The following is a 19,764-nucleotide window of genomic DNA, read 5'->3' as shown; positions in this document are numbered from 1 at the left end:
GTATCCACTATACTTTCTTGTATGTATTTGGGCTCCTCTCTTTGGTTTATAAGACATCAGCTTTATGGATGTGTTAAAACCAATCCTGCAAGCATTGCTCAGTCAATCCCATTGACAAGAAATGTCAACTAAGGAAGTGTTTTAGTGTTCACTGGCATCAGTTCTGCAATGAACATTCTAACAAAAATAATTATCTTTATTGCTGCCTTTTAACAGAATTTTTAACTATAATATATCATTCTAATAGTATTTATTTTTCATTATATCAGGTGAATCATTTTTTAATGCTGGATCTAAATTTTGTGCACAGTTGATTTTTTTTTAAATTGTAAATTATTCTGTGTAACTTACAACAAAGAAATATTTGAAGATTATTCTACAATATTTATGAATATTTTGCCTATGCCATTCATACATATTGCATGGGAATCATGTAATAAATTTGTATTGTATTTGAAATTCAAATTCAGTTCCTCTTTTTGGAATCTCTGTGACTTTATAGTATTTTCGATAAATCTCATGGATTTGTATTATTTTAAATGCATTCCCCTTGTTTCCATCTGTTTTAATCATTAAAAGAAGTATACAAAAGGGCATAAAATTGAGAAATTTGGATAAAATTTCCTTCTCCTGCTGCTGCTGCTGCTAGTGCTGCTTCTGCTGATGCCCTTTCACCACAATCATAGGTTTTTCCTGTATTGGGCACATGATATGGCCCTGTCTGTAGTCCTGGCAAGGTCTCCCATGTTGGACAGTTCCTCCAGAAGCTGGTGCACCAACACGTCCCATGGTTTATGTTTCACTGTAGTCATGCGTCTGGGTCATTAGAATAGCCTCTCTTCCACATATTGACATTTGACCTGCCACCTCTTGTTCGGATGCAGTTTAAACATCTCCAGGTCAACCAATCCTTCTTCCCGCCTTCAGGAAAGTGTTTGGCAACCTTGATGTTCATTTTGACATCCTATCGGAGTATTTCAAGCCGTGTGCCACATTTCCAGTCATGTAGCTGTTATGATTGTTTTTAGGCAGTTCCATGCAGCTAAGAAGCTTTTCTGTGATTTCAGATGGCTAACTGCTGTGGTGTGGCCATATAGCAGATGTTTCGTATCATCAACCTGTCGTAATAATTCAATTTTGCTTGTGACTGCTCTCCTTGTATTCGGTGGGGCGATTCCTGGGAAGCAGAGAAAGGCTGTTCATGTTTGTTGGCCTTTGACATCCTATGCTGTAGCAGCAGCTGTCATGCAGCTCAGGGTCCAGCTTCTTTGGATGAGCCAGTCTTTCCCACACTGGACATGCATGTTCGGCTGTCAAATAACAATGTGCAAGTGTGGTGGATATTAGTATTTCTGGGTTCCCTGTTTTGAACTAGCAAGCTTACTGAGTATGTTGTTCTGGGTGCTATCTTTGCCTTTTGTATTCTCCACATATACCTTGAAGGAAGAGTAAGGTATAGCTTCACACCAAGGTAAGCAGGTTTCCATCATGTGGTATCCCATTTCAGATTGTGCTGAGTTGTCTATAGGCCTCACGGTTTCAAAGAGGGAAGAGACTCGCTTGCATTTTTTCTGGGTTGGCACACAGTTGGTTCTTGATGTAATAGACTGAGCCCAAACAGTGCCGATGTTAATATCGCTTTGATCTAGGCAAGATCCTTGGCTTGGGCAATGACGCATATATGGTTGGCATATGTAAAACATTTTGTGCCGAGATAGATAGGTTGATCATTCATGTAAATGTTGAGGAGTATTGCTGAGAGTATGCTCCTGGTGGTAGACAGTTTTTCTGTTGCCACCTTTGACTCCACTTCCCATATAGGTCAACATAAAAAAGTTAGTTCTCTAATAAAGGTTGTATGAGTTGTACAAGATGCTGATCTTTCATCATGTTGTATATTTTAGTGAGGAGCCTTCAGTGATTCACTGTGCTATATACTGCTGATAGGTCAACAAATACAGCACCTATTACCATATTCTTTTCAAAGCCATCGTTGATGTATTGACTGAGGTTCAGCACCTGACTGGTTGTTAGGAGACTAGATCATAGGTGGTTTGGCCTAGTGGTTGGAATGGGAGTCAGGTCTAGTGGTTGAAGTCTGAATGCTAGAGTCAGGGGTCAAGATAGGTCCAGAACCACAGCCTAAGGTCAGAACTGGAGTCAGAGACTAAATGCCAGAGTCAGAGTTAGGAATCAGAGCTGACGGTTTGAACCGGATTACCAGGAGTAAGGGAAGACAGGAGCAGGACTGGTTTTGAGCGAGGAGCGAGGCTGAGATCAGATGAGGGCAAGGCTGGATGCAAGGCAGAATCTGGGATGAAGCTGTGGAGGAGCAGAGCAGGAGCAGGGCTTGATGAGAGACTAGCACAGGGAGGCAGGGACTTTGTGGACATGTGCATTGAGCAATCAGCAAGCTACTGCTGGCTTGTTAGGATTGGCAGGATTACTGATCAGGTGCAGCTGCAGGGCCTTACTGCTGACACTGGTACATGTCTTACCTCAGTGCAGAGGTGCCCAACCTATGGCCCATGGGCCTTACATGACCCACCAGAGCATTTCATAAGGTCCATGGCCTGCTTCAACACAATATACTAATGGCTGATTCATTAGCGTTTTGTCATCATGTTTACATCATTTTAGTTTAGTTATGTGTTCTTTACTTTTCCCCCTGTTTTCTAAAATTCAGATACACGTTTTATGCACTGATTTCTATATTTGTTTTTAAATAAACAATACTATACATAGAAATAACGTATCTAAATACATACAAAACATAATTTGGCCTCACACGGATGTGCTTAGGTTTATGTGACCCTCACAAAGTTGTGCTTAGATTTATGTGGCCTTCCTGTATAATGAGGTTGGGCATCACTGTCTCAGTGGAATCCAGTTTGCTGTGGGATTAGGTGCTTTCAATGGTGATAGGTGGTGTAAGATGAGAGGCTCATACAGTTTGTATAGGTGACATAGTAGTGATATGGTCTGAAGTTCTTTAGCTCTGTTGCATCCTTCCCCAGCTTCATGAGTGCCACAACATGTGCTCGTAAGTTCTTGGATACTTTGCATGTGGCCAAGCATGTGTGAAACGCTTGAGTAACCAGTCATTTGTTGCTAATCCAAAGTGTTTGATTTGTTCAGTGCAAATGTCATCTAGACAGGTGGGTTTGCCATTTTTGAGGGAATTAATTCCGGAGGTTAATTCGGTCATTGTGTACTGTGCCCCAAATTATAAATCTTGTGGTGGTTTTATCATTTAAGCTGTGTCTTGGGTTATTTGTTCAGTGTCCTGCCATTTTCTGGGAATTGGTGTGCAATGTGGTCTGCAGTAGTGTAGTAGTGTTGCTCTGCCTTCCTTGGGTAATTAAGTTTCTAGATAGTTACCCATGCTTTCTTCCTGCTGTGGACCATGTCCACGTGATCAATTAAATTCTACTATGACTTTTGATTTTCCTCATTCAGTGCACAGACCAGTTCTTTGCTGGCTGTGATGGTATCCTCAACGAATGGGTCCGCTTCTACTTCTGCTTGTGTTTTGCATACCAATTCTATAATTTGGATGTTAGTCCTGGCATGTAATTTGTTCTGCAGCCTCATGGAATGTGCAGTGACAAACTGGTCATAATATTGTGCTATTGGTTTGATCTTTCTTACAATGGCATCAAGGTCATCAAGCCCCTCCTTTCCACTTTTTAAAACTTAAACCTGTGCCAGAGTGGTACTGAGTTTGGCATTATGGCTGCATTGATCTGGATGGCAATGGGACAGTGGATGTGGAATCAGACCCAAACTAAATTTGTTACACGAACCAGCTATGTTGTTGCTTATAAATACCTGATCAGGTTTGTAGCACCGTTTCCATTGGCTGCTGTTGAAAGAACTTGGGAGTTTGGGATCTTGAATTAAGCTCAGGTGGTGCATATCTGGCCACAATTCAACTTGTTCACTATTTTCATTAGTTACACTACAGTCCTATTTGATACTGTGGCTATTAAAGTTGCCAATGATCACCTGCGTGTCATGTTAGAGATTATGTGAGCTAGTGAACTTGAATTGTTTGCATGGTGGTTTGTAGAGACGTGATGGAAATGTCACTGATGTTTACAGCCAAGACTTCAGTGTACTTATTATCAGTCATAAATATTACGTTGAAGACAAGATCAAGTTTGATGAAAATGGTGCTGCCATATTGCTCATGTGATCTTTCAATGGCCAAGTTATCCTGAATATCTGGAAGCAGTTGTTTTTTAATCTTTGTGTGTTTCCCCTGGAGGCATAGCAGATGGCAGTTGTAGTCAGGACACTCTAAGATCTTGTTTGGCACCTGAGAGCCCTTTGACATTTTCTGATGTTAATGTTTCTGATGAGGACCCTTTTGAATGACAGTGATCACTGCATTTACATTCAGGTACAGTTGTTCGGCTGTGCTGATGACTATGTTGATCTGCAGCCATAAACATATCCTTTGGTTATACTGTAATGATAGGCGTTCAGCCAGATTTTTGTTACGAAAGAATGTGATACCCTGTGAAGAGGCGGAGGGAGGGAATGGTCGCAGATCTTCCCCTGTGGTAGCACAGTTTGGTTCTGTAGGCACCCCACCTTTGACTAATTTGCTCAAAGTCCAGAATACTTAAAGTATAATTCCCCCCTTATCTTTATTACGTCTTTTCAAAATATAGATTCTTTGGCCTCTCAGTTCCAAACCTTGTTTCCCCTTACGTCAGGAGACCAACAATCTTCCTTCTTGAGTCCTGTCCTGTGAATAGGGCCAGCTTCCTCCAGTCCACCAGTAGCCAATTTAGAGTTAAGCAAAGGAAAAACTTAATATATTCCTAATGTTAATGAGTTATGATAAACTAGCTCTAAACAGCCACTTAATGAACTACAGCAGGTGCACTTTCTATAATAAAGGTTGTAAAACAAGATTCCATTCAACTTTCCTGTTTTCACATGCTAAGAAACTTTTGTGCTGAAATTCTGCCTGAGGTAAATATTTTTAGAAAATTTGAGGAATAATTGGTTAATCAATTATGGATTTTCAGAAGAATGAAAAATACAAAACTTTTCTCCAGTTGGAAAGATGGGCCATTTTACCAGGGTTGAAATATGTAAGAAACAGAACTTAGAAATTTTGAGCTGCATATGTAATTAGGCCTAAGTGAACAACTTATATCTTTTTAAATATGAATGAAATCTGTTTTAAAAAATATTATGAAAATGTGAGATTGACCATTCACAGTAAAAACTTGTTAGCTAGCACTTAAAAATAGATGCAGTGCACATGCATACTGAGGAAGTTAACTGCACAGATATTTGGTTATAAGAATTTACAGGCACAGCTGCTGAAGCAGGAGGCAATTGTAAACTCAAGAGGTTTCATAGCTTCACAGCCAAGAGTGGTGTTGGCTGTTACACAGTAAGTTGCTAAATTCCTAGCTCTGCAAACCTATTAACTCTGATGTGAGAATCTATGTAATTTATCTAGCTAAGGTCTTTATGAATGCCAGTCACCACAGCATCCAGAGCTGAACCCAATAACAAAAGCAGGAGGAGTTTTGAAATGGATTTTAATTGGACTTCGCTCTTGTCAACCTAGGGTACAGCTACATGGTTTAAGTTCCTTCACTTTTTTCCTTCTTTTCCTCTTTTCTTTCTCTCTTTCTCCTAATTTCCTTTATTTTTTCTTCAGTACCTGTTACTGGGGGTAGGATGATTCAAAATGAGTATGTTTTGCGCTGGATTCTGAAAACATCCTGATAAGAAGCTTATTGTTATCTCGTTCAGTAGAGTACTCACAGCTTGGTGCCCAGCAGCTAAGAATTTTGCGTGTCTGACTCTACAAAATTTTAGCCTAATATTTTGGGTTTCTGTATCCCTTCTGAACTTTGCTGTTTTGGTGTGTCAAATGTGGAGAGGCAATTGCTTTAAACAGCCAGATTGAGTGGCTTGAAAATTAGAACTAAGACCTTGAAGTTGACTCACAAGTGAACAGGAGCCAGTGGGTGTTCAGGACATTTCTGCCTACATGGCCACCACCTCTATAATGCCCCCTAGGTATTTATAGATGTATCCTTACAGCACATTTGGAGGTAGAGAAGTAGTATTATTCTCCTTTTCCAGATGGACAAACTGAGACACAGAAATTTTGACTTACACAGGAGGTCTGTAGCAGACCCAGGAGCTCAATTCATCCTTAACCGATAGATCATCCTTCCCCATTAAACTTTATAAATTGCCTTTTGTGACTGGTCCAGCTCCAGTGAGGGGCTGTTGTGTCTTGCACAAGCATAGTTTTTGATTGGCCTTAAAAGAGGGAGTTACAGTTTTCTAGTCTTATAGAATCATAGAGTTGGAAGGGACCTCAGGAGGTCATCTAGTCCAACCCCCTGCTCAAAGCAGGACTAACCTCAGCTAAATAATCCCAGCCAGGGCTTTGTCAAGCCTCATCTTAAAAACCTCCAAAGATGGAGATTCCACCACCTCCCTAGGTAACCCATTCCAGTGCTTCACCACCTTCCTAGTGAAAAACTTTTTCCTGATGTCCAACCTAGACCTCCCCCACTGTTTTTTTAGGAACCCGCTTTGGGAGGTCAAGTGTTAATGATTTTGGTCATTGGTGCATTCAGTGGTTCTCATTTTCACCAGGCATGATGAGCAGGGGTTGGAATCACGTAAGTGGTCCTGATATCAGAGCTGGTCAGTGCTTTCAGTGCCCTAGCTTCAGTGATAGGGCCAAACCCTTTCAAGGAAACTGGGATGACCTTGGATCTGTTTTTAAAATGTGTTCTTTCTCTCCTGTAGCCACGTGTATTCAGCTGTTTGTTTGTTTGATTGTTTTGTTCCCCCAGCACAGTAATCGAAGAGCTCTTCACAATGGGTGGCACTGGTGTCTGGGATTTAGTTAATGAAATTTTAGTTAACCAACGAATTAGCTATATTGAAGTCTTCATGAATGACTGGTAGAGTTTATGACAGAGGAGAAGACAGCTTTTTTTAAACGATGAATGAGGACTTGATTCAGTCAGTGTCAAGTGAGACAAAAGACTGTCTAATTCATACTTCAAGCCGTCATCAAGTCACTATTGTGACCGCTGCTGGAATGCTGTGTCAGTTCTGGGGTCCCCAATTCAAGAAGAATATTGAAAAATTGGAGACTGTTTAGAGAAGAGCCATGAGAATGATTGAAAGATTAGAAAACCTGCTTTATAGTGATAAATTGAAGGAGCTCAATCTCTTTAGCTTGTCAAAGAGAAGGTTAAGGCCTGACTTGATTATAGTGTAAGTACCTAAATGGGGTATAACTATTTAATAATGGGCTCTTCAGTCTAGGAGAGAAAGCTATAACATGATCCAATGGCTAGAAACTGAAGCTAGATAAATTCAGACTGGAAATAAGGTGTAAATTTTTATCAGGGAGGTTAGTTAACCAGTGGAACAGTTTCCAAGGGTTGTGGTGCAATTAACATTAAAATATTCAGAACTACAATCTGCATTTTTTTTTGTAGTCAGAATTATTTTTTGTTTTCATTTTTTCTATTTGTACTCACAATACAATCACAATAATTTTGTTCTCAGAAGCAAATAGGTAATTCCTTTTTCAATTTTGTATTCCAGCTTGCCAGTGTAATGGACACAGCACCTGCATCAATGGCAATATTTGTGACCAGTGTAAAAACCTAACTACAGGAAAACAGTGTGAAACATGCATGCCAGGTTACTATGGGGATCCTACAAATGGAGGCCAATGTACAGGTAAGTATCCTACCAGAATCAAAAGACACCTTCAGCATTGTGAAATAACCCTTATCAATCACTAGAAAATTAATATAGTTTTATAGATGTGCTGTACAGCTAAAATTGTGATTCAAAGTTCAGATATAGCTTTTTCAGAGAACTTTCACATTCAAAAACATTGTGTAACAATTGTGATTTTATATATAAACACAAAGAGCAAGACTGTGGCTTTGACACACAGCTCATATTGGACAGGGGAGAAGAGCTATGCACCGGTAGCAATACCTAAAGGTATTGTTCTTGGGAATGGTAATATGCCTTGGGAGATCTGAGACCGTTTTATGTTCCCTGGATTTTCAGGAATTCTGGTACCCTTGTCATGGGACTCTTACTGTACCTGTGCGCCTGGAGTTCAATAACCAGAATTGTGCTGGGTATCTACACAGAGCTACAGCAGGGTGCTTGAGAGGTGCTCTCCTCCTTTGTTTCTGCACATGTGCAGGGCTAGGTATAATCTAATTCTTAATTTTTTTGTTTTTGTTTGTTTTTTTTTTAAACTCCAAGGAGGCTTTGTATATTTGAAAGATATTTGTCATACAAGATGTTCATTCTCAGGAATAAAACAAATAGATGTTACTTTTATAAAGGCAAGATTTTATCTGAAAAGTGACTGTGTAAAAACGGCAACTGCTTACTCAACAGATCTGCCCCCTTTTTGTGTTCTGTGACAGTCAGACCAGACATCTACCAGAGAGTGGTGGAAGGCAGATCAGCCCTAGAATGGCAAAGGCCCTTTCTTCTTCTTTGAGTGCTTGCACATGTGCATTCTACTCCAGGTTTGTGTGTGCCCTGAGCACAGTCACCAAAAATTTTTCCCTCAGTGGTACCCACCTGGGCAGCTTGAGTGCCCTCTGCAGCCGCATGCAGGTATAAAGCACCTAGCTGACCCCTAACCCCCTCAGTTTCTTCTTACTGCTCATGGCAGTCACTGGAGCTGCTATCCTTGCTTTTGCAAGCTTTCTCAGTGGTCGTCGTCGTCTTCTATCTGTACATAGATGTAGTTAGTTATAGTCAGTTTTAATCAGTTTTAGCTAATTTTAATGAAGTTCTGTAACTTCATGTTTAGTGGAGTTTTTGTTCATTACCCGATGCTGTGGTATGCCTCGGTTACCGGGTTTTAAGCCCTGTGCCTCCTGCAACAAGGCATGTCCCTCACTGACCCTCACTCAAGCTGCCTGAAGTGCCTAAGAGAAGCTCATATTGGGGACCATTGCCAGATCTGCAGGGATTTTAAGCCTTGCGTAAAGGACGTGGAGGCCAGACTGAATTTTTTGCTCATAGAGGTGGCACCGAGACCTCCATCTGAGCCAGGCCGGTTAGACTCGGCACCGAGTGCCTTGGCATCAGTAAGGAGTGCTCCTCCTACCATACTGGAGTCTTGGTACCGATCACCATCCCCAGTGCCTTGGAAAAGGCATAAGAAACAGCCAGCTGAGTGGGGGCAAATCCCGGCACCAAAGACGGCCACCTATGTGGATCAGAGTACAGTGCGATCTAAACCAAAGCAATCCTCTGCCTTGGTACCACAGACATCTACACTATTGACTTTGGCACCCCTGCAGGCACCATCGAGGATGGTACTAAAAGAAGCATCTACATCTGTGGCACAGCCCGGTACAGATACTATCTTGGTACCAACCACACTGGAGGTGTTTGCCATTGCCAGAGACCTTCTCTTGCTGTTGGTACTGGTGTCACAGGCAGTACAAGAATCGGTGTTACCAGTGCCAGTGGACAGGAGGGAACCTACTGGATCCTGTGATCGTGTAGTATCGTGCCCTTTGGTACCGTCAAAAGGGAAACCTGCTCTGCTTGCCTCAGTGTAAGCATCTCCACCACGAAACCAGTTTTCGGTACCAGTGCGAACAGCACAATCGTGGTCACTGGAGAGAGACTTGTCCTCTACAGAATCAGAGATTGAGTCTTACTCTTCCTGTCCGAGGAGCCGTTCTTGCTACTCCTCCAGGCATTTCTACCCTTCCATGGATCTGGGCAAAGGAGTACCATCAAGTGCATGGCCAGGAGGTCACTGGGGACCTACGGTGGTTCAGTGGCCCTTTTGGAACCCATGGAGTTTTTCCCCCAGTTTCCAGGGCTTATTTCAGGTGCTCCTATTCAGTGACCTTGGAAAGAAGGGTTTTTCCTTCATGCAGCAGCTGGACCAGAGTCCGGTACCAAGCCTGGTACCGAACTGCAAGAACTAGATCAACAGGATCCAGAAAGGAGGCGGAAAGAGAGGAAGAGCTTCCACAGCCGGTACAGACCTCCTTCCAGAATAGGGCAGTCTTAGGAGGAGAGGTCGGTTGCCTGCCCTGGATGACTATAAGGCTCAACAAGAGTTGTTCAAGAGGGTGGCCTTAAATCTGGGCATACAGGTGGAGGTGAATGAAAGAATCCTATCACAGCCTAGTTAACATTTTAGGCACTGCGGGCCCTTCAAAAGTAGCTCTGCCTCTCAGTGAGGCCATGATGGATCCTGTTAAGAGCTTGTGGCAGACTTCTACACCCCTTCCCCCCACATCAAAAAGGGCTGAATGAAAATACTTTGTTCCTGCCCAGGGTTATAAGTTTCTGTACACCCATTCCACCTCCCCTAAAGTCCCTGGTGGTATCTGCTGCCAAAGGCAGAGTCATCAGGGAGAAACCCCAAAATCAAAAGACTCAAAGAAATTAGACTTTTTTGGTAGGATAATTTATTTTACTGTGGGGTTCCAATTCAGAATTGCAAACCAGCAGGCGCTAGTGGGCAGGTCTGATTTTTAAATTGTGGAACTCCATGCAGAAATTCCAGAGCTTATTCCAACAAGAGGCTAGGCAAGAGTTTTCCTTACTGGTGAATGAATGAAAATCAGTGATGAGGCCTCGTTACAAGTTGCTTTGGATACAGCTTACTTGGCAGGCAAGTCCTTGGCTTTGGCAGTGGCCATGCACAGGAGTTCCTGGCTACAGCCCTCGGGGCTCCTGCAGAAGGTCCAGCAAACCCTTCAGGACCTACCTTTCAAAGGAACTTCACTCTTTTGGGAACAGACTGATGCGAAGCTTCATGGGTTAAAAGACTCCAGGGGAATCCTTTAATCCCTTGGATTGTACACACCAGCTCCTTCAAGGAAGCATTGCAGGCCTCACCAGCCCATCTGGTACTCTTCTGCAGCTATTTATCAGGATCCATAGGGAAAGAGAAGCAGGGGTTTTAGGCATAGGTCACCACCCCTTTTTACCTTGATGTCAATATCTGCTCCACCCAGGTATCCAGGGGGTTTTAAGCAGGAATTTTTATGGATGTTTGTGGACGATGTACCAGTTCCCATGATGCCATACCCTGTTTCTTCTTTATTTGCAAACCATCTTTCGCACTTTGTCAGTGTGTGGTCCGGTACCACCGTGGACCGTTGGGTGAGTTGAGCACCATGGAAGTGGGGCAGTGTTCGACTCTACTCAGGCCAGGGCTTACCTCCCAGAGGTACATTTCTAATCAGTCAGATCCCTGATAACACACCTCCAAAGGTCATCCAATCACAACAGCCTGAAATTGTATGAGGTTTTTAGGTCACATGGCCTTGTGCACATATGTACTTGCCAGACTGCCACCATCTGGACACTGTACTCACAGTACCTCCACGGGTTCTTGTTTCCCTGTATTGCTGGATGAATCCACTCACAGTTTGTGTGAGCATTCCCTTTATATGTCCTCAACGGTCAGTGACCCTGATCTCACATGCATCAGTGCTAAGGTAGGGAGCTCACCTGGAGCCCCTGAGAACTCAGGACCTTTGAACTCTGGCAAAACTTTCACTCCACATCAGTGACAGGGAACTTGGAGCAGTTCGCTTGGCCTGTCAGTCCTTCCTACACCACATTATGAGCAGAAACTTGTTTGTTCTCATGGACAACACAGCAGTCATGTTTTAGATCAACAGGCAAGGAAGAGCTCACTCTTCCTTCTTTTGTCAAGAAGCAATGCAGCTATCGGAGTTTTGCATAACCCACTCAATCAACTTCAAGGCTTCTTCTCTTCTGGGAATGCAAAACAATTGCCTCAGTACATCTTTCTCCAGCCACCACAAGTGGTCACTTTGCCCAGATATGGTAAGAGACATTTTACAATAGTGGGGGGGACTCCCCGGATAGACCTGTTTGTTAACAGGTACAACAGAAAGTGTCACCAATTCTGTTCTCTCTGCAGCCACACTTCAGGTTCTATCACAGAAACTTTTCTGCTACCTTGGACTGAACAGCTTTACTATGTTTTTTCCATTCCCCTTCCCACTCATGCACAGAGTGCTGCTAAACATCAAGCAGAGTCAGGAGTGGGTTATTCTGATAGCTATAGCATGGGCCCGCCAAAACTGGTTCTCCACTCTACTAGATCTCTCACTGATGACTCCAGTCCCACTTCCGTTGCACCCAGACCTGATTTCCCAGGACCACCTGAATCTGAGCTCCCTTCATCTAATGGCCTGGAAGATCCATGGCTAAATCCTAGAGAGTAGTCTTGCTTAGACCAAGTTCATCAGGTCCTACTAGGTAGTAGAAAGTCCTCCACCAGGGCTACTTATCTCTCGAAGTGGAAGCAATTCTCTGTTTGGGCATCCCAACGTGAAGTCTTGTCCACGCTGCACCCATGTAAGACAAACTTGAATATCTATTGCACCTGAAACAAGGCTTAACAATCTCCTCTATCAAGGTTCACTTTGCAGCAATATCAGCTTTCTATCCTCAGGTGGATAACTGGTCTGTTTTTTCAAATGACATGTCTGTGCAATTCCTCAAAGGCCTAGAAAGGTTATACCCTCCAGTAGGAGAGCCCATTCCCACCTGGGACTTCAATTTGGTCTTATCAAAGCTTATTGGACCACTGTTTGAACCTTTGGCAACTTGCTCCTTATTATACCTCTCATGGAAAGTGGTTTTCTTAGTGGCCGTCACTTCGGCCAGAAGGGTCTTGGAACTTTGTGCCTTCACATCAGAGCCTCCGTACATAGTCTTCTTTAAAGATAATTTGTATTTATGTCCTCATCTCAGTTTCCTCCTGAAAGTGGTTTTGCAATTCCATACCAATCAGGCAATCTATCTATCTGTCTTTTACGTGAAGCTGCATGCAAATAGGAATGAACAACGCCTTCACTCATCGGACATTAGGTGAGCCCTAACTTTCTACATAGAAAGAACTAAGACATTCTGAAAGTCCACCCAACTGTAGCCGACAGGATGAAGGGTCTCCCAATCTCTTCACAGACCATTTCATTCTGGGTTACTTCATGTTTTCACACTTGTTACGATCAGGCAGGTCTTTCACTGCCAGCTAACCTGACTGCTCATTCCACAAGGTTGCAAGCATCCTCAGTGGCATTCCTAGCACAGATTCAGGACATTTGTAAAGCAGCGACCTGGTCATCGGTGCACACGTTCTCCTCTGATTACACCAACACTGAGCATTCCAGAGCTGATGCCAAATGTGGTTGAGCTGTTCTGCAGTCCATGTGTCGATGCTCTCCGATCTCTCCACCTATTCAACTGCTATTCACATGTGCAATCACTCGAAGAAGGAAAAACTGTTACTAACTTTCTGTAACTGTTATTCTTCGAGTTGTATTGCACATATCAATTCCATGACCTGCCATCCTGCCCCTCTATGTCGGAGTTTTCTGGAAAGATGGAGATGAGGGGATGTGGGGTCAGCCGGGCACTTTATACCTGTGCTATTGTCGCACGGCAGCAGAAGGTGCTCAAATCACCGTGACGGGTACCACTAAGGGAAAAACTTATGGTGACTGTGCTCAGGGCATGCACACACCTAGATTGGAATGGACATGTGCAACACATTTCGAAGACCAACAGTTATGGAAGGTAACCATTTTTCCCCCATAAGTTGAAAAGAGATTATCTCTGGTCGACTAGGGGCACCTGAGTCCAATTAAGAGCTGCCTGTGACCTTTCAAAAACCCCTCTTCTGGTGAGAGAAGAGAAGGAGAGATGAGAGACAAGCTGCAGTAGGGCTAATGGCATCAGTGAGAAAAGGCTTCTCCTGGGTAGAAGGCTGCTCTCCTCCCTATAAGGAAACAACTGAGCTAACGGATGGTTTGGGGGATGATTGGTACCCAGAGACTAGCATAACAAGACAACACCCCAGAGAGGGGACAGGGAGAGGTTATTCCCTTTTTGTATTATGAACTTGTTTCCTGTTGTTTGGCTGAAGAGTACTCTTTGAGCCTACCCTGAGGCCCACCTTGTAAATGGTTTGAAAACTCTCCGGAGTGGGACTGATTTATTCCAGACCCCCACCACCACAGGGGGAAATGCTGAGCCCTCTGAGGTGAAGGACATGCCTTTCCACAGTTCATGGTCATATTTACTGACTTTAGTGCTTTCTACTCTTGTTGTCACTCAGTAGTCAGCACAGTTAAGAGTGATAGGGAGCTGGATTCTATTTCATCCTATGCATAAGCAATGTAAGCATTTACTATGTTCCAATCAGTTATATCTGTGCAATCCTATTGAAAGTAATTGGGCTACAGAGGTGTCAATGAAATCATAATTTGAAGACCATGGTGATTGCACAGGAGTTACAAAGGACTTTACTGCAAAACCGTTAGTATCAGGGATGATCCAAAAGAACAAAAGAATTTAGTTTGATTTTCAAAGTTTCATTTGTAGGCCTTTCAGCCTGGGGAAATAAATTAATATGTAAAATAAGCACATTTGACATAAGCATACTATTTTAACAATCTGTGTGTTTAAAAATAGAACTGTATTTCTAATAGTGAGAAACGTATCCTTACGCTATTATCTAAACATCACTAAACCTGCTATCTAGATCATAAAATCCTTGGGGCAGGGACCATGTCCTCTTCTGTCTTGTACAGTGCCAAGACCACTGTTGGCATTTTGTCATGTAACTTTAATATCTCAGTGTTTATTCCCAGTGAATAAAGGTTGATAAAAGGAGCTGCGTAAGCCCTGCTTCCCCTACCTGAGGACTACGTGATTTGATCTTGGCCTACATAGTGTGTTGTTATGATGGTGTAGCATGAAGATGGTGTTGTCACTTGTTTGGTGTGACTCACATAACTTACCTGTAACTTCCCACACATAAGTAATGCAAATATCCCATAATTTTGTTTTCAGATTTTATATGTAATATACCATAAGTGTCAGGCTGGTTTCGTAACAAGTCAGTTTGAAAGTAGACAGTAGTAGAGGAAAGAATACCAATTAAAACCCAGCAACAAGCTCCTATTGTCTTATTCAGGCTTGGTGTGATCAAAAGGGTCTAGTATACTAAAGGTTACAAGCCATCCTATTTTACTGAGTCTGTTCAGTTCTGTAATTGCTGCATTGGAAGATTCCCATTGGAATGAAAAAAGAGAGCTTTTATTCCAGATGGTATTCGTGTATTGCCTCTGGGTTGTTTTCTCCCTTGCACTAGTGATTTTAAAGCCTATAATACCTCCTCCCCTATATCTGAAATAGGGGGATATATTTAACCTCAGCAGTTGTTATGGTAGTGGAAGAAGGATCAGGTTGGCAGCTGCAAAATATATAGAAAAGTGCAGGTGACATTTTTCTCCTGTAGCAATGATGATTCTTTTAGTAGAACCTTACCGCTCAAGGGAGGTTAGTTCTCTAAAGCTCTCACCTCTACCTCAGCAATTTAACATGCAGTCCCAGTTACATGAAACTGCACATCTGGTAAGCCAAAGCACAATACAGTGAAAATGTGTTCAAGGGAATGGAAAGATTAATGTCTCCCCTTATTGACAGTTGCACATTTTCCTGGTGCTTTATGAAGCTTTAAATAATTCTTAATAGTTCTCTTATTTCCTGAAGTTGACAAAATGTTCTTTTGCTGTTTATAGCACCTTTATGGCAAAGTGATGTATTAAAGTAGCTTTTATTCTTCAGGGACACATTAGCTATCTAACCAAAGAAGCATTCCGTCACCTTTAGTGAATTATGTGTAATGTAATAATGGCTAAAATCAATTTATAAGACACATGAAGTTTATAAATATTACCACTTTTCTTCAGTCCTAGTTACATATTACTATTAGAGTCTATTTTTTATTGGTAGACATGATTTTAAAACGGCTATTTAGGCTTCAGAATGCTTTAAAAAATTAAGATGATTGTTATTGAGAGACCTTATGTATGTTTTAGGGTTAGATATTATGTTTTTTCCCACGATTAGACCCTATAAAACTGTTTCTGTCTTTAAGTGTTCCTGATGATTCTATGCATCAATGTATTTTTAGGTTTCCTTCAACATTGTAAGTGGTTTGCCTTTTTGCCTTATGACAGTGGCTCCCAAATTTGCAGTGGTAGTCTGCAGAGCACTTGCTAGTGATCAAAGAAAGCTGTTGCTTTACTTATTGTTTATTATTTACTATTTTTTGTACCCTTGTCCATCTACTACTCACCAGTGGCTCTCACCACACCAAACTTCTGCCTAACAATATCCATCTTGCCCCTCTCTTCTCCCCACTGCTCCATTTCCCCATCCTTTTTACTATCCCCCCTACAGTTCCCACCAGCTCTCCCTGCTCCTCTTCCCTTCTCCCTCCCTATCTTCCCCCTCCTTTCAGCAGCACAAATCCAGATCCCACATCCACACCTTCCCTTGGTTCCTCCTCACCTCTTGTAACGTTTGCCCCAACCTTCACCCAGCCTTCTGCTCTTCCTCTGTCCCCACTCCACTTCCCACACAGTCCCTACATCCACTATTACCCCTCTTTGGCCACTATTCCTAATTTCACATCCATCCCTTTCCTTCCCTCCTCCGCTCTCTCTTGCAGTGTCAGGGATACTTATTCCATCTCTGAAAATATCTGTGATCCATGACCTCTTCATATCTCAAATCCTCCATCTCGTGACTCTCCTAGAGATCTGGATTGCTTGGCCTGACACTCTGAAGCTGCCCTCTTTTTCAGATGCCTCTCTGCCTCTCACTCTCCCTGTCCTGCATCAGACTGTGGTGTACTGTTAGGCTTCTCCTTTCCTGTTCCTGCCACTTCCAACTTCTCCCTCATCCTCCTTTCCACTGTTTCCCTTCTTTTGAAAAGTTCTGCATCTGACTTTTCTCCTCCTCCATATCATGGTCATCTACCATCCACGCAAGTCTTCACGATTAGCCTTCCTCTCTGATTTCAACTCTTCGATCTCTCTCTTTCTCTTATAATCTACTCCACTCATGCCCAGGGTCTTTAGCTTCCATGTTGATGACCCATCCGATCCCTGGGCTAAATGTTTCCTCATCATCATCTCTTCGTTTGGTCGGCAGCCTTCTTCTGCTCTCTGAGAGGGCCATTCACTTGATTTGGTCTTCACCAAGCACTCTTCTCTCTTTGTTGCTGAATTTGCCCTTTCAGACCACCACTTAGTCTCTTTTATCATTGCTTATTAACCCCCCTCCCCGTGCTCTGACACTTGGCCTTTCTGTGACGTCCAGTCCATCACTGTCAATTACTTCTCGTCTTTTCTCAGTCCTCTCTTCTTTGTCATCTCTTCACTTTCTTCCATAGACATGATTGTTTATTTTCTCAATAATTCACTCTCCTAAAGCATTGTTTCCTTTGCCCCTCTCTTCCTTCACAAAATCTGCCCTGACTCACTCTTAATATGCATTTTCTTTGATCCTGTTCTTGCATTGTGGAGTGGCTCTGGCTGAAATCTCATGACCAGAGTGACTTTCTCCTCTACAGATTCATTCTCTCCTCTTGCCCCAAAGATCTGACAATCTAAATAAAGTGGGAAAAGGGTGAACTGATGAACAATGTGATTGTTCACACGTCATGATTGAAATATGGGGTTATTTGGGTTTTTTTTATAATGTAGGGTTTTATGGGGAGGCAATTAGCTGAAAAGAGAGGCAAGGAAGGTAGAAAGGACATTAAAGTGAGGGGATGAGGAAAAAAAGTATGGTGGGGGAAGCATGGGAGGTGGAGTGAAGCTGAAGTAAAGAGACTGGGGGGGGAGGGGGGAGTGGATTAAACAGCCAATCAGCTGAGAGGAAGAATGTCTAGAGTAAAAACTGTTTAAAAAAAAAAAAAAAAAAACCAAAACCAAAACAAACAAACAAAAAAAGTGGGATGTGGGTGATATCATCACAGTCTGCAGATCAATACTTTAGATGCTTTTCTTTGCTGCTGTCAGCTGTTTCTGGCTGAATGCTCCCAACAGTTTTTTGTCCCTGAGCTCACCTGCCTGGGGTGAGGGGTAGGAATACTAAAGCACATGGTGTAGTTTCTTCAAACTGTTTCTTTGGGCATTCAGACTCTCTTTTTAAAGAAGGGACAAAACACTTCCCTTAGTACTTACTGTAATCTCTACATAGATGTTACATTATCATGAATGAGAGAGGAGGTGGAGCTGGGAAATTGTGAGTGAGAGAAAAGGTTGTGCTGGGTGATCACAAATGGGTTGGGATGTGGTCTACTTTGGAAAAAAATTCAGTCTGTCTCCTAATATATTGTACATGTAGGAAAAATCAGATATTTCCAGTGATCTGATAAGAGCATATCTACTGTAAATTCTGATGTTGTAATATGTGAACTCTGGGGCAAATTCTGAGTCCAGCACCCTAGTCTAAGTAGCTGAGTGGTCCACTGAGAATCATAGAATCATGGAAATATAGGGCTAGAAAGGACGTCAAGAGGTCATCTAGTCCATCCCCCAGTGGTGAGACAGGATTACGTATATCTCAATGGTCCATGACAGGTGTTTGTCTAACTTGTTCTTAAAAACCTCCAATAACAGGGATTCTGCAAGCTTCCTAGATAACCTGTTCCAGTGCTTAACTATCTTTATAGTTAGAAAGTTTTTCTTAATATCTAACCTAAATTTCCCTGGCTGCAAACTAAACCGATTGCTTCTCGTCCTACCCCCAGTGGATATGGAAAATAATTGATCACTGTCCTCATTATTACAACATTTACACATTTGAAGACTGTTATCATATCCTCCCTCAGCATTCTCTTCTGAAGACTAAATATATCCAAATATTTCAACCTTTCCTCATAGATTGTTTCTAAACCTCTTATAATTTTTGTTGCTTTTCACTGGCCTCTCTCCAATTTGTCCAATCTTCCTTAAAGTGCGGCACCCAGAAATAAATCAATACTTCAGTTGAAGCCACACCAGAGCTGACTAGAGTGGGATAATTACCTTCCCATATAATACGTAAAATACTCCTGTTAAAACACCCCAGAATATTTGCCATTTTATCAACATCATCATACTGTTGACTCATATTAAATTTGGTATCCACTATAATCCCCAGTTTCTTTTTTCTTCAATATTGATGCCTAGCCAATTCTTTCCCATTTTGTAATTATGCATTTTATCTTTCCTTCCTAAGTACAGTACTTGCACTTGTCTTTATTGAATTTCATCTTATTGATTTCAGACCAATTCTTCAATTTATCAAGATCATTTTGAATTCTAATCCTGTTCTCCAAAATGCTTGCAACTCCTCCCAGCTTGATGTCATCTATAAATTTTATAAGCTTATTCTCCACTCCATCATCCAAGTCATTAATGAAAATAGTGAATGGTGCCAGACTCAGGACAGACCTCTGTAGGCCCACACTTTATATGTCTTGTCAGTTTTATAGTGAAACAATGGTAACTACTCTTTACAGTCTTCCAACCAGTTTTCACCCATTTTATAATAATGTCATCTAGATCATTTTTTCCTAGCTTGCTAATGAGAATGTCACATGGAACTGTGTCAGAAGCCTTACTAAAGTTGAGGTAGACCACATCTACTGCTTCCTCCCTATCCAGTAGGCTGGTTTTCCTGTCAAAGAGAAAAGATTCATAGGAGAATTACTCACACATCATTTTAAAGTAGCTGGAACAGTGCCTGTACATCTTTACATTCATCACTGGCTTGACAGGAAGCAGATATATGTCACATAACAATGAACATTTCAGTCTCTCCCCTACCTTTTTCCCCAGGTTGACAATCATTGCC

At 42.1% G+C, this 19,764-nt stretch overlaps 1 protein-coding gene across 2 annotated transcripts in view; it reads left to right on the top strand.

The window, feature by feature from the left end:
- Positions 1-19,764, top strand: part of ATRNL1 (attractin like 1) — a 944,263-nt gene that overhangs the window by 339,793 nt on the left and 584,706 nt on the right. For both annotated transcript variants that reach the window (XM_067537030.1, XM_067537032.1), the window contains exon 19: positions 7,615-7,752. In XM_067537030.1, the coding sequence (XP_067393131.1) occupies positions 7,615-7,752 (138 nt within the window). The remainder of the gene's footprint in view (positions 1-7,614; positions 7,753-19,764) is intronic.

Source organism: Emydura macquarii, unplaced genomic scaffold (genome assembly GCF_026122565.2).
Source record: "Emydura macquarii macquarii isolate MOO-44397 ecotype Brisbane River unplaced genomic scaffold, CSIRO-AGI_Emac_v2 contig_3692, whole genome shotgun sequence".
Classification (NCBI taxonomy): domain Eukaryota; kingdom Metazoa; phylum Chordata; order Testudines; family Chelidae; genus Emydura; species Emydura macquarii.
The sequence above is the reverse complement of the archived record's forward strand: the minus strand, read 5'-3'. Positions and strand labels throughout refer to the sequence as shown.